The sequence below is a fragment of the Podarcis erhardii genome, assembly GCF_964252035.2.
Source record: "Podarcis erhardii genome assembly, chromosome: 6".
NCBI classification, from domain to species: Eukaryota; Metazoa; Chordata; class Lepidosauria; order Squamata; family Lacertidae; genus Podarcis; species Podarcis erhardii.
In genome coordinates this window covers 48,370,264-48,384,748 of record NC_138510.1, presented here as the reverse complement: position 1 = coordinate 48,384,748, position 14,485 = coordinate 48,370,264, and the positions used below count along the sequence as shown (strand labels likewise).

General features: G+C 42.1%; 1 protein-coding gene across 1 annotated transcript; it reads right to left on the bottom strand.

Annotated features, from left to right (window-relative positions):
* Window positions 1-2,303: 2,303 nt before the first annotated feature.
* PNPLA1 (patatin like domain 1, omega-hydroxyceramide transacylase) lies at window positions 2,304-13,951 on the bottom strand. Its single transcript, XM_081866270.1, has 8 exons — window positions 13,386-13,951; window positions 9,417-9,649; window positions 8,530-8,595; window positions 7,014-7,223; window positions 6,498-6,558; window positions 5,092-5,328; window positions 4,593-4,713; window positions 2,304-3,896 (listed from the first exon to the last, which is right to left on the bottom strand). The coding sequence occupies exons 1-8, from the start codon at window positions 13,564-13,566 to the stop codon at window positions 3,836-3,838; spliced, it is 1,170 nt and encodes a 389-aa protein (XP_081722396.1). The 5' UTR covers window positions 13,567-13,951; the 3' UTR covers window positions 2,304-3,835.
* Between the last annotated feature and the right edge of the window lie 534 nt (window positions 13,952-14,485).

Genomic DNA, 14,485 nt, shown 5'->3' with positions numbered 1-14,485 from the left:
AGTTTAAATCACAAACAGACATGCAGGAAGCAGATTCATTTCACATTTGCCGGCCTTTCCAGATTTTCCCCATATCATCAAAGTAAAAATTTTAAGGTGTGATGTGAAATGACACTTGGAAAATGAGAACACTATATGGATACCCCTACTTTAATAGGGGTACAGTCAGGTTCCAATGCGCATTGTGCTCCTGTGTGAACAAGCCCGTAGCATCATGCTTTCTGTGACACATGCCCTCTCCCCCATAATGGAACATTTTCTCAACTGACTTATTATTTCATTAGGAATTTAGGTTTTACACGCTGGTTCCAGATGGGAGTTTATGATGAAATTGGCACTGCTCATGTATACAATGGTGTGGATTTTTTCCAAGCACCCTCATGACATTATCAAAATTCCAGGCTGCATTTTTGAAAATCTAATCTGGATGCCCCCTGACTGTGAAAAATCAGTTAAGCAAAAAAACAATCTGCTCTGTGTCTACCATCACCACTGGGCTTTACTGTGAATGTGAGGCTGCCTTGAGTCCAGCATTTCCGGGCACCGTTCAATGGTTGTTGCCCTCAAACAAACCCACCCACCTTTTTTGTAGAGTTTATTTGAATTTCCCTATCCTGGGAAACACCGAAAGGAAAGCAAAATCCAGACCTAATCCATGGTACTAGCTTTATCATGGTTCATAAAGCTTAAGTCCCATTTGAATGCAGCGTATCATTAGCATGCATAAATCTGTTACCTAACCATACCATACTTGCAAGGTTGTAAAACCCTTGAGTCATATGATGAGTATATTCTGCATAAATTCTCTGCAAGTTGGAGTCAGACCTATGTCCATCCAGTTCAGTGTTGTCTGCCCATACTGGCAGCACTCCCTATCAGTCCTATCTGCAGATGCCACTGTGGGTGGAACCCGAGACTTTCTGCATGCAAAGCAAGTGGTCTAACCACTGAGCTACAGGGCCAATCCCATTGAGTTAGAGCCCTTATGCCTGCTCAGGCTGTTGGGAACCTAGGCTGGGGTTGTCTCTGTGGCGTTCGTACAGAGCACCCGGTCGTTTCACAGACTATTGACCCGTACACCTGTATTCTTCCACTGCCACCAACCAGGTTTCTTCGGCTGAAATACTGAGTTTCAATCAGGTTGTAAAGTCAACAATGAAGATTGAAGTTTATTGAAGAACAAGCAAGTTTTAAATATGTTTAGAACGGTTTCTCAAATGCGAGCCCTTAACTAGATATGGCACTATCTCACACTGTCACACTCTTTTCTCTCAGTTCTATCCCTGTCTCCCACTCTTAACTGTCACAACCGCTATATTCATCTTTTACTCGCTCTGTCTGACTCTGACTCCCCTATCTCCCAATGGTAAAAACCCTGGGCTGAGCCTCAAAAACCAGGTAGGCTCCACCTCTGAGCTTTCTCATTGGTCAGTCTACATTAACCATTCCCACCCCCCTGTACAAACATAATCACAAGGAATGGGCAAACGCCACATCCTCCTTCAGAGTTACATATCTGACAATGGATGGAGATGTAGAGGTGGGTCTTTCTTTCCAAGCCCCTCCAACTGTGATGCTTTCTGAACCAGAGAGAGATTGGATCTGGATATCGCTGCAGGCAAGGCCCGTGTGCTGGGCTGCTGGGCTCTGGCAGCCTGGAAGATGCTGCCAGACTATAGCTCAGCGGCCGAAGATGTGTTATGGAAGGAGAAGGTTCCAGGTGGTGCTGGAGTGAAGTGGCCTCTGGGATGGGATACTTGCAGGCCTCCAGATGTTGCCGGACTACTGGTCCCATCATCCCTGGCCACTAGTCCTTGTGACTGGGGCTGATGGAAGTTGTAGTCCAACAGCATTTAGAGGCCACCATGTTGGTTACGCCTGCAGGGTGAAACCGTTGGCAGCTTTATTCCAGTGGCAGCACACCCACTGCAAAAATTCAAAATATAAGGACAATGTTGTAGGGACTGCCACTGTGGTAGCATTGTTTGGGATCCCACCCCACAAGTCTGAGACCTTGGGCAGATACAGGTGATTACCAACAAATTTGGAGGGAGAGGAGTTTGAGCCATATGTGGATACCAGTTGCAGAGGGCGTCCTCTTTATGGTTCTCCACCAGAACAGCCCATTAGAGTCAGCCACTGGACCAGGTTGAATGTACTGCAAAACCATCTGGCGTCTTGCAGTCTTGAAATTACTACACCCAAAATGCACTGCCATGTTTACGCTTTCCGGAATAGCCCAACTGTTGTGAAACTGGGTAGCACAGCAGCTGGTTCCTCAAAGAAGTTGCAAGAGAAACATCTGAGATAACAGGAACATTTTAATGAATATTTAGAACACATGTGGGCAATAGACCAAGGTCTTGTCCATCACATTTACATTCTATGTCACTACTGCATGAGTTACTATAGCACAGATTATAGTTTAAAGCAGCCTCCCCCAACCTGGTGCAATAACAACCTTGAAAAATATAGAGTTTGGGGTTTTTCCCCCCCCTCCCCTTTGTTTTCTCTTCTGCACAGGTTCTGTTTCTCTTTCTCCTTTTTGTTTGTGTCTCACCATGTTTGGTGCACGCAAACCATATTTTTCGCTCCATAAGACGCACCTGACCATAAGATGCACCTAGTTTTTAGAGGAAAGCAAGAAAAAAAATATTCTGAATGAAACAGTGGATGTATGATTTTTGTGGTTCATGCTGTGGCCACAGACATGTGATCTGACGGTGAGTTTCGGGTAGCCCAATGCAAAAATCCTGAGAATCCATGTGGATCTGTGCTTTGTAACCACGTTTTTGCGCCATTGTAGCCCCACAAAACACTGGGTGTGTGGTTTTTTTGATGCAGGCTGTAGCCATGGACATGCTATGTGATCTGATGATGAACTTGGGGTGACCCAATGCAAAAATCCTGAGGATCCATGGGCTTTTACCTCCACCCTCCCAGGCAGCCTCCTTTATCGCTAACGTCCCTATCTCCCTCCCAATCGCTTACTGATCAGCTGCTTCCTTTCAACACTCCCTTCCCTCTTGTTTTCCTTAGCTGGAGCAGTTTTTTGCTCCTTCTTTTCTTCTAATTTCTCTCCTCGTTGCTTTAATCTTCTTGTCTCCTCTCTTTGCAAGTTCGCTGTCTTTACCTCCCCCCTCCCAGGCAGCCCCCTTATCGCTAGCGTCCCTTACCTCCCTCACGATCGCTTGCCGATCAGTGGCTTTGTTTCAACACCCACTTCCCTCTTTCAAAAAAAGAAGCACAATCTGCTTTTTGCCCCTGGGCAATTCAGCTCCAGGGACCACACATTCACTCCATAAGACACACAGACATTTCCCCTTACTTTTTAGGAAGAAAAAAGTGTGTCTTATCGAGCGAAAAATACGGTAGTTATGTACTTTATGAACTTTCAATAAAGATGTTACATGCACACACACACACAAAAAAAGATCTGGCCTGCAGACTCCCTCAAGGTTTTATGGGTTATTCTAGCAGTTGCCTACAAAAATGAAAATATATATTTCTTTTTTTCTTCATAGCAGCACCTCAAATTTGAATGATTTAGAACCAATACAACATGGAGGGGGTGGCCTGTCATTCTCTTGCCTCTGAGCCCATTCATTGCTGAGCTTTGTGATGTCATGGACTATTTTATGCAGTTTGTAATAATTTGGGGAGGGGGAACCTATCACCCGCAGAATTTTGACAGGCAGCACACTTTCCAAGGCAAAAGAGCTGGATGCTCTCTGCAGCAGTTTCAGATCCTTTCTGCCTTCGGTGAATCGTCTTTCATGCTTTAGAGAGCAATATGCTTTGTAAATACTTTGTTCCGGTTGCATCTGACAAACAATCACTTAGACCTTTTGAACTGTCTTCCAAGCCAACTGATCTCTTCCAAAACACGCCACAACCTTTAGAAGAAATGATACAGGATAAATCAAGGGAAAATTGGGAGTGAACACATTGCAAGCTTTGAGACTGGAGCCAGAGTCTGTCTATGTATAATATAACATTTGAAAACACCCTTATTTGAGGTACACACCTGCATTTAGGATTCAAGACAAGATAAAAAAAGCTGAAGTTCTAAAGACCAAAGATCAAGAAGTTCTGTACTCACTAAGGATTTCCATTCTCGGGGTCCTATACTAAAAGGCCTTGATCCCACCTATATCTATCAATTTGGGCCAGACTACATTCTACTTACAATGCAGGAGACAGGAACTCAATGACACATTTTAAACAGGAAAACCAATTTGGGAGAGGGTGACTGGAACGTAGAGAAAGAGCAGGTGGGGAAAGGGTTAAGCGCACACCTGACCCTCCCACCTCTTCTCCACACATAGATTGACATATTTCTAAATCTTATAAATTCCTTATAAAATTGCAGTCAAATATCAACAATTAAGAACCACCATTTCCTCTAGCCAATCAGAGGCCGTCTGCTTGGTTGGGTTGGTTGGTTTTTTAAATAAACCATACACTAGACAAAGAAATACCTAAGTATATTTCTGATCCAATCAACACAAAATTCACTCTTCTTGCTAAGTCATTGCTGAAACAATTAAAAATCAAACCCCATTCAAGAATCTCATCTAGGAAATCCTTACCTTTTACAGAAAGACCATGCCACTCTTGTAGAAGGTTTAATGGATGTAATTTGTTGCAATATGAATCTTGTTACCATACTTAGCAATCCGGGTGTTTTCTGCATTTGTAAGATAGCTGAAGCTACATCCAACGGGGTATGAAAATAATAATAGTAATGGAATTAATGATTTATGGAAAAGAAAAATCAGATTACACACACAAATCTCCACAATATATTTCCCTAGCAGCAGCTATTAAATGACTGGGAAATCCAATTACCCAAGTAAGGGGGACATGGCAGAAATATATATAATGATACATTGTGTGAAGACAGCGTATAGCATAATACTAGGACCTGGTGGTACACTATGTTCAATCTGTACTCTTTTATTTTGGTTTGAAAGAGTTTTACTTGTTTTGATGACTGTGTAAATTGTTTTACTTGCTTTTACAATCTGTACTATTGCAGTCTGCATTTATACAGTCTGTACTATTGCAGTCTACATCTGGGTTTCTCACCTTTCGGACAGTGCAGAGACAGTTGTGGCAATAGTCTGCTGCCTGCTCTATGGACTGTACCATTCTTACAATTAGAGGGCTTCGAGAAGTCTTTAGGAACTGTCCTAATAGGCGTGCTGAGGACGTCCACCCTTGGTTGTTGGCAGGAAGCCGCTTGACCAGCATGGAACAACTCTTTTTTACTGAAGACACCAAGAAATTCAACTGTTTTGGCATGAGAGCAGATTTCAAAAATATCTGACAAGAAATAATCAAAGAAACAATCAAATACCTAACAAGAAATAATCAAATATGCAAAGTAATACAAATGGCATTTTTAAGAACAGAAAAATATCTAAGGGGTTTATAAGCTTTATTGGCGATGCCCTTCCCACAAACCAGGTAAAAGTAAGAGCATATTGCTTATGAGACCAACTCTTCTTAAAATGCTAGAAGCAAACTCCAGAGTTACATAGAACTCTTCTCCAGATGTAAGTCTTCAAAAGGAGGGGGAAATAGATGTTGCATAATGAGCAAAATCTGCTGGTTTGGGGGTGGGTTGGGGTGCGCAGAGTTGGTTGGCTGAGATTTTAAGGCACAGATAGTTACTCATAGGTGGCTATTTTGCCTCAATCAAGTCCAGTTTGGCCATTCTCATGTAAATGTTACTTCCATTGACAAAGGAGCTTCCAGACAGGCATTTATTTGCTTGCTACTGGTGTAAGCAAGGGGTGTTTGTTTGTTTGTTTGTTTGTTTGTTTTTGTAGCATCTGCCTGATCAAAATGCCAGCCTGGATCCCCCCCACAATTTAATTAGGATTTATGCAGAAAATTATTTCTTTCAAATGTGATATCTTTTTTAAAAAAAAAACAAAAACCACCAAAACCCTCTCCAGCTAAGCAGCTGTCTGCTATAGCTGAACGACCTGTTTGCAATATTAAGCCCCCATCTGGAAGCACCCAAAGATAAGTGTTAGATGCTGTTAAGTCCATAATCGTCTTTCACACTGAAGAAAAAGTTACAGACCAGAATAAACAGACCAATCTCCTATGTACAGAAGAATAATACTCTTAAATCTGGAGTCTAAATCACACACCAGCTTCAATGTGGGTTTTTCCTAGGCCAAGTGAAGAAAGGGGGTTGGGTTTATGGAGTCTGGACAGTGTACTCTTAATTCACTGTGCCTGTGAAAACAGAATAATGCTGTCTTCACATTACAGCTTTGATTGCGGTATAGAAATCTCTCCAGAAATATATAATGCTGTTTACTTGTGTTCAGAGGCACAACTTTGGGCCAAAGATTGGGGGGGCAGTGATGCAGCACGTGCGTCATGTTGTGCCTGTGACATCACACACATGTCATCAGGAGGAGAGGCGCATTGTCAGGAGGAGTCATGTAACATTTTATGAGCCATGTAGCACTTACTGTTTCTGTGCAAGAAGAGAATGGCATCCAGATAGCCTTGTGAATAAAAGTCATTCAAAACCTAGGAAAAGGCATGCAACGCGTCAAAATAATCTTGGACAATTGGACTGTTCAAGTTGTCAGTGGTGTAAGAGAATACTGATGTTAAATGTAAGCACTAAATTTATTTAAATTATATTTAAATGTTAAGAAATCTTTATCGTATGTAAGTTGTATTCTTTGAATGTGCCTCTTGGGATGGTTAACAGTGCCCTTTTGAGTTCATTCACCGCCAGTGAAAAACCCTTTTAAAAAGCAGTGCATCCAAATATGGCAATTAGATCAAAGTCTGGCAATTTCAACACAGAACTTTTCAGACTGTATAAAATAAATGCTTGTACTCCAGTGAGCCTTTGCTGGCATCCCCTCTCCCTTTCGGTGCTCTTCCCCACCCAATATTTGTAAGCCATTTCTTAATTCTACTCCCTCATCTTACTTGACAGACTGATCAACAACTAGACGATTGAGGAAACCTACCCGGCAGTTGGGCGGAAATATGGCATAGCTAATTCTGCACAAGTTCTCTATGGATATCTGAATGGTGCAGTTTGCGATATGAAAGCCGTAGAACATTGCTGGGCAGTTCCGAGGGCAGATGTCAGTCTCTCCTGTAAAAGGAGACACGGTGATGGCCGTCTCCAAGTCGGAACAAGGCTGCAAGTTAGTGAAACCTCCATCAACGTACCGCTGCAAGAAAGCAACAGGGATGTTTCATGATAATTGCGTTAAGCAAATGCAGCACAGCTGAAGCAGAACTAGTACTTTGAAAGGTTAGCAGAAAAAAGCTGCATTCTAATACTGCTACTGTTGATTAAATTACTTGGATCTCTAATAGCAAGTCACCATCGGACTCTTTCTTTTGCTGTGAAATATTTCTTGATGTTTTTATTTTATTTTATTTTTAAAAATTGCTTGTGTTTTTACTTGAGTGGATAAGAATTGGTTTAAAATTTATATACCGCCTGACGGTTAAAAAAAGAGAAAGCCTCAAAGCGGTTAACAAAACGATAAAAGAAGAAAATGAAGATAAATTTACAGCATTAGTTTAAAGCGTGCAAAAAGTTAGAATAATAAAACAAGTTAAAATTCACATCCACTTTCTAAGCTCCTTGTATAAACTTATTGTAACTGAAAGGCAATTGCTATTGATAGAATTCATGTATCTGTGGTATCCCTGAAGGCGAGGCTTTTTCTTTTTTTCTTTTCTTTTGGTAAAAAGTTAGGTACTGGCTGGCACTCACACCTTGCTGTGGGTTCCAGCACAAAATGACTGCCATTACAACACAAAAGAAAAAAAGTAATGGTGCTTCATACCAGAGAGTACCAGAACACAAAAAAGCACTGCTGGAAGGTCCACCTAGTTCTCAGTCAGTGAAGCTTCATGGTACAGTGGTACCTTGGGTTAAGTACTTAATTCGTTCCGGAGGTCCGTTCTTAACCTGAAACTGTTCTTAACCTGAAGCACCACTTTGGCTAATGGGGCCTCCCGCTGCCGCTGCGCCACCAGAGCCCGACTTCTGTTCTCATCCTGAAGCAAAGTTCTTAACCTGAAGCACTATTTCTGGGTTAGCGGAGTCTGTAACCTGAAGCGTATGTAACCTGAAGCGTATTTAACCTCAGGTACCACTGTTAGTATTGCAAAACATAGCTTGCATACATAGCTTGCATACATTGCAAAACATAGCTTGCAGGACATTCCACTGTTAGTATTGCAAACATAGCTTGCATACTCTCCAACACCCAGGGGATCCAAATTGGGACACTTGTTTTTTTGGTCCCGAGCTCTCGCAGGAGCCAGCTAACTCACGCCAGAGCACTGGGACCAAAAAAAGGGGACATTCTGGGATCTAATCAGAAGCCGGGATGGCTTCTGTACTTCTAGGATGTTCTGCTTAAATCGGGACGGTTGAGCACTATAAGTTTGTCAGTGTATTAGACAGCATGAAAAGACAGAATAACCAGCCTTCTCTAGGATGGTGCTAAATAAACTCACCACACCTCGGAAGGAGGGAGGGATGAAGCCAGCATAGATTGGGATAAAGCAACTGCAAACCAATGCCTGTGGAAAGAGAAAGAATATCTGTGTGTTGTGGAGGCATGAGATGGATAGAAGCAATTCTATCATATTCTTCATTTAAAGGGACAAGCTGGTGAACTTTAGTGGCTAAGCCAGAAAGTCCTTGAAATTTAAACCTTGATTCTGCTATGAACTCACAAAGTATTTTTATTATTACCTGCCCCTCACCCCATGGTCCCAGGGTAAAAGGTAAAGGTACCCCTGCCCGTACGGGCCAGTCTTGACAGACTCTAGGGTTGTGCGCTCATCTCACTCTATAGGCCGGGAGCCAGCGCTGTCCGCAGACACTTCCGGGTCACGTGGCCAGCGTGACAAGCTGCATCTGGCGAGCCAGCGCAGCACACGGAACGCTGTTTACCTTCCCGCTAGTAAGCGGTCCCTATTTATCTACTTGCACCCGGGGGTGCTTTCGAACTGCTAGGTTGGCAGGCGCTGGGACCGAACAACGGGAGCACACCCCGCCGCGGGGATTCGAACTGCCGACCATGTAATCGGCAAGTCCTAGGCGCTGAGGTTTTACCCACAGCGCCACCCGCGTCCCACGGTCCCAGGGTGGATCACAACAATTAAAACACTTTATTCATTACAGGATATTTATTGAGGGTTACACACACACACTAATCAAGCAGTATATAAATTTCATGAAATTATTATTTTTTAAAATCCATTTTATTACCTTGATGTTAATTATTTTAATCTTAATTTCATCCCATACAAGAGGAACTGTGTAATTACCTGAAATTGCAGTGAAAAATACTATACTGTAAAGAGCTTTGAAAAACAAAAAATGAACTTTTTGTCACCTGGATAAGCTCCTCTTTGGAACTGTACTCAGAAACCACAACATTTTGGCCATCTACCAAACGGGTGAGAGAAACATAAAGCCGCCCTGTGGCCATCTGGTGAGAGTTCTCTGGCAGAATTTGGTGCAGTCTTTTCTGCAGGATACGAACCACACTGCAACCAGGGGCAAGAGGGCCAATTATGGGTTTCCTGGTATCTTGTGCAGCCCTATAGAAAAACTTTTTTACATCATCTGGCAGAGGAGAAAAAACAAGCATTTATTAGAAAATGGCAGACAGGATTATTAGAATCACCTGTTATTAAATTATGCTCTCGGTTGCCTATAAGAATAGTTAATCCCACATTCCCTCCTATTATTGCTATCTTGACAAATGCAGAGCTGGGACCAGGCATCTGCAGATATCACTTCCAGTTCTGCCCTTCTTCTGAACTATTGAACTTAACACCATGATGGGGGAGATGGGTCGCAATTAGATATGAACTGCTGACTGAAGCCTACATATGAAAATCCATGTTATTTAAAGCATGCTAAAACAATTAACAGGTAGCTGGAAGGGACAATTACTCATGCACATGCCACAGAAGCTAATTTGTGTTCCATGTGGGGAAATGAACAAAAATAATACAGAGTTCATTCACAAACCATTATAATGTTCCTTCATGTTCTCCCACAACCAATATTCAGACATATACTGTCTCTGATACTGGAGGTAACATCTCGCTATGAGTCTGTGGGTGCCTTGACTCCCCTAAATTGGTTTAATGGGTGTTGGAGTTTAATCAGTAATTGGAGTATTAAGCAATATCAAAAAACAGTTTTTCCATGTGCAAGAAATTGCCTGGGAGAAGATGAGCCATTAGCAGGGAACAAAGACAGGGAGATGGACTGTTAGCAAAGCAAAACTGCCAGCAAATGAGGAGAGCTCCTCCCTGAACTCTGAGAGGGTGAACAGAGACAAAAAGAGAGGATTGGATTTAGGATTTGAGTGGGCTGTGACATCATCAAGGGGAAAAGGGGTCAGGCTGTGAACGCGGAAAGCTGAAGAGCAGGGGACTCGCAGTTGACTCTGAGGCTGCAGCAATGGGAGAAACAGGACTCAGTTGGGGTGTAAAGCTGGGAGCCCCTCCATCATAGGCTCAGGTTGTATATATGCATAAATAAACCATATATCATAAAGACACAACAGTCTCAGCTGTGCCTCATTCCCAAACGAAACACCAACCCTGATTAAGCACCTGGAACCCCTGAAATCTCACACTGCAGTGGCGTGTAAGAATATATAGGCAACATGACCACTGGTATCCTTAGCCTCCCTGAATTTGTCTAATCATAGGGTGGTGATCTGAAAACAGGCCTTTTCTGTTTTCCCCTGTTCTGTGAGATGCCCTTCCCTCTGCCATATGTGATGAAGCAACCATTAGTTGCCACAGACATCTCCTGATAACTTTCCCTGGCCCATAAGAATGGACCCTGTTTTACATGTTCAAATCCTCTGGATTTCCGTTTTATTTGCTTTTCTGTGCTTTTATATAGCTATTATACTGGTTTGAGGGTTTTTTGTTTTTATTTGAATAATATATTGTTTGGATCTGTGAGATACTTTTTGAACTATTAAGGCAGTTTATAAATGCTTTTAGATAAGTAAATAAATAAAATAAAATAACGCTTTTATAAATCAACAGTTGTAAATCATTAGCAAGACCATTGTTGCATCTGCCTGAGAGGGAAAATGCCACTTGCAATGCAAATGTTTGTCTGGTAACTGGTAAAGGCATAGAGCAGAGCTTTCCAAATTTTTCAAGTTGGTGACACACTTTTTGAACATGCATCATTTCGCGACACAGTAATTCAGTTTTGCATCACTTTTTGACATGGTAATTCAGTTTTACTAGCAAACTGGAGATTAAACGAACCCTTTCCAGCCCCAGGAGGAGCTCAGGGAGCGTTCGTGCAACACACATTGCAGCCAACACACTAATGTGTCGCAACGCAGTTTGATATTGTTATCAATCAGCTTACATGCATAATCGTAGGCGCTTCTGCATTTCTTTGCCGTAATAGCCGCTGAGATGACCAAACTAGTTCAGCTCACATGCTATGTCTGGGAGTTGCTTTAGAAAGATGGAACATGTCGCCAGACAGATTAGATTGATCAAAAATACCTGTGTCCTAAGCATACTGGGATACCCAGGAATTAGAACAGTTAAGGATGTTTGAGTAGATATTAAGGGAGGGTGACTTAACGACTAATGCATAACAGTTCATGTAGGGTCGTAATTGGCTAAGCTTCAGTCACTGAAATACAGCTAGAAAAGCAAATTCTGAATTTTAAGTTTGGGGAGACACTGACTTTTTTGTGGCCTGGAGTCAAAACTAAGACTGCCATCTGCACCATTCAAGCAGTAACATACCACTTGAAACTGTCATGACTTCCACCCAACAATTGTGGGAGCTGTAGTTTTTAATGGCTCTGAGAGTTGTTAAGAGATGTGAGAAATTTGGCAAGGGAAGCTTTTCCTACGATGCCTAAAAACACCAGAATGGAGTAGGAGGTTGACAACCCTGCAAGCTGATCTACCACCTTCTAGTCCAAACACCTGTGTACAACACATGGCTGGTGTCCCTTGATGAGTACAAGTATCCAGAAGGAAAAAATATGTGCCTTGCTGGGAGACCTGGGGCATTCTTGGCATGACAGCATAAGTCTGTCCCCGCCCCTTCCCTTGGCAATTCCTGGTGGGGTGGCAGCACGCTGTGTAAACCGAAACATGGGAAGCAGCTGTTCATGTGGCAAGGACTGGATCTGATCTATGTTTCATGGGAACTAACAGACATAAATGTCCCTTCGATTCATTAAACAAGCAAAAGGGTAAACTGTGAGAAGCTAGGGGTGCTCATTAAAATATAGCAGTGTAACTAGGAGCCTTTTTAAACTGAAGAGTGGGTCGAAAATACTTTAAAAAAACTAAATGGACAGATGCCAATACTCTGGGTCCCTGGGTAAATATCAGACCCTCCAAGCATCCCTACTTTCCAGGGAAAGTCCCAGATTTATAGAAGCTGCCGTGGTTTCTGATTTGATCCCAGAATGTCCTGCTTTTCCTTAGGATGTCCCTATTTTCATCGGAGAAATGTTGGAGGGCATGGAGTTATGTGACACCCCCCGCCCCGAGCCAAGGAGATAATTAACTATACAACCTTTGAAGACATCTGAAGGCAGCCCTGTATAGGGAAGGTTTTTAAATCTTTGATGTTTCATTATGTTTTTATTTATGTTGGAAGCTGCTAAGAGTGGCTGGGGCAACCCAGTCAGATGGACGGGGTATGTAACAAACAACGACAACAACTTTTGTTATTGGATAGGACATCCCTATTTTTATCGGATAAATGTTGGAGGTTATAAAATATCTTATCATTGGTTTATCAAAGCAGCTTCTTTACCATAAGGGCAACTGAGAGGAAACACAATGAGATCTGAAATTATGCCTGAGCACTCTCAATTATAGCTTTTTTAAAAAGATTCTTAAAGTATTCAGATACATGCATGCCCCTGAGTAAGAGAACAATATTGCAAAGTTAAAAGCTCTAAGTCAAACAGTTGGACAGATAACCTGGTGCAAATTGATTACACTATATTCTTCAGGGCTATCCAATTCCCCGAGTAGGTGTTCAGAAATCTGCAGTCAGTTAAAGAACATGTTGGGATATCCGTCTAATAAATCATTCTATATCTATTAAAATTGGGTTTTTTCTTGTTGGATATATTTGCATGGGAATCTGAGGTATTATTCCTGTCTTTATAGAACAGTGCACTCTCACAGCATTACCTCTGTATGCTACACTGAAAGAAGAAAGTTTGAGGACTCAACTTCTCCCACCCAATAAATTTTGCAGTGAATTACCTAGTTAACAGAAACAAATGCATATAAGTACATCTAGAACAAGCCAAACCAATTCAAGTGCTTACCCAGATTAAGTTCACACACCACAGCTGCTGCTATGATTGAGCCAGATGATGCTCCATATATTTTTGGCGCAGACCTCAATATTCCAGGCGCTAGTTCCAAGAAGCCCCGGATCACACCTATTTCATAAACAGCAAGAAAACCACTAGCTCCAAAAGAAAAAGACAACGGGGCACCAGACATGCTTAAATCCACTTCAGCCAGCTTCAGTAGAACATATCCAGAATTGCCAATCTCTTCTTATGCAAGGCTCCCTTTTTATCTAAACGTCATCAATGCAATCAGGAGAGAATGAGTCACAGGTCTCCCTGCTCAGTACCAGCCCTCATAAAGTGCATTTTTAAAAACTGCTTTTGTTTTGTATCCACAGCCAGGTCTCAACTACTTTTCTGGCTAAAAATACTGTTGTGCAGCTATCAAAGTAGCTTTAGAGCAGTGCAGGTATGTATGTCATCTTCTTTTCTGCATCAGACTGAAGCTCTTGTTTTTGGATAATAAATCCTGCATGTTCTAGTTGTTAGTCTTGCATCAAGTAGCCGGAGCTTGTCTTGCATTTCCTTTGCAGTCTCCACCCCACCCCACCCTCATTTTTTTCCTCTTGGGTCTTCTTCGAGAGTGTTTTTCTAAATTGGATTTTCTCACAATCTCTTCTTAGGAACAGCTCAACACTGAATGAGTAGAGCTTTGTGCAAGGAACTCAGACGCAGTAGCTGTTGCCCAATGGATTACACAGAAGGCAGGGCTAGGTTATCTTTGAAAACTTAGTGAATTAACTCTGCACTTTATAATCTTGGAATAATATTGTTATGAGTTTGGTGGGGGCTGGGATAGGCTGAACACCCTTCTAATTCCTGGATGCAGCAAGTGTTAAAATCGAAGCAAGGATTCAAATTACTGAAAGGCTATTGCTTTCGTCTGTTTACTTGCCTGTATGCTAATTGAAAATTGGACAAAAACAGTGCCTCAGTCAGATTAACCTCATTGGGGCAATCCTGAGTTACCCGTAGTGCAAAGGAAAGGATGAACAGAAAGGTGAGGATCAATGTTTTTATTCAAATTGTCCAGTGGCTTATAACATCAAATAGGAAGCCTTTTCCCAGAA

Coding starts and splice junctions, on each gene's coding strand:
- PNPLA1 (XM_081866270.1), bottom strand. CDS start 13,566: ATGTCTGGTGCCCCGTTGTCTTTTTCTTTTGGAGCTAGTGGTTTTCTT. Junction 5,329..6,497: donor TCTCTTCTTGCACAGAAACA/GTAAGTGCTACA, acceptor ATTTCTTGTCAG/ATATTTTTGAAATCTGCTCT. Junction 3,897..4,592: donor GCATGGTCTTTCTGTAAAAG/GTAAGGATTTCC, acceptor TTTCTTCTAAAG/GTTGTGGCGTGTTTTGGAAG.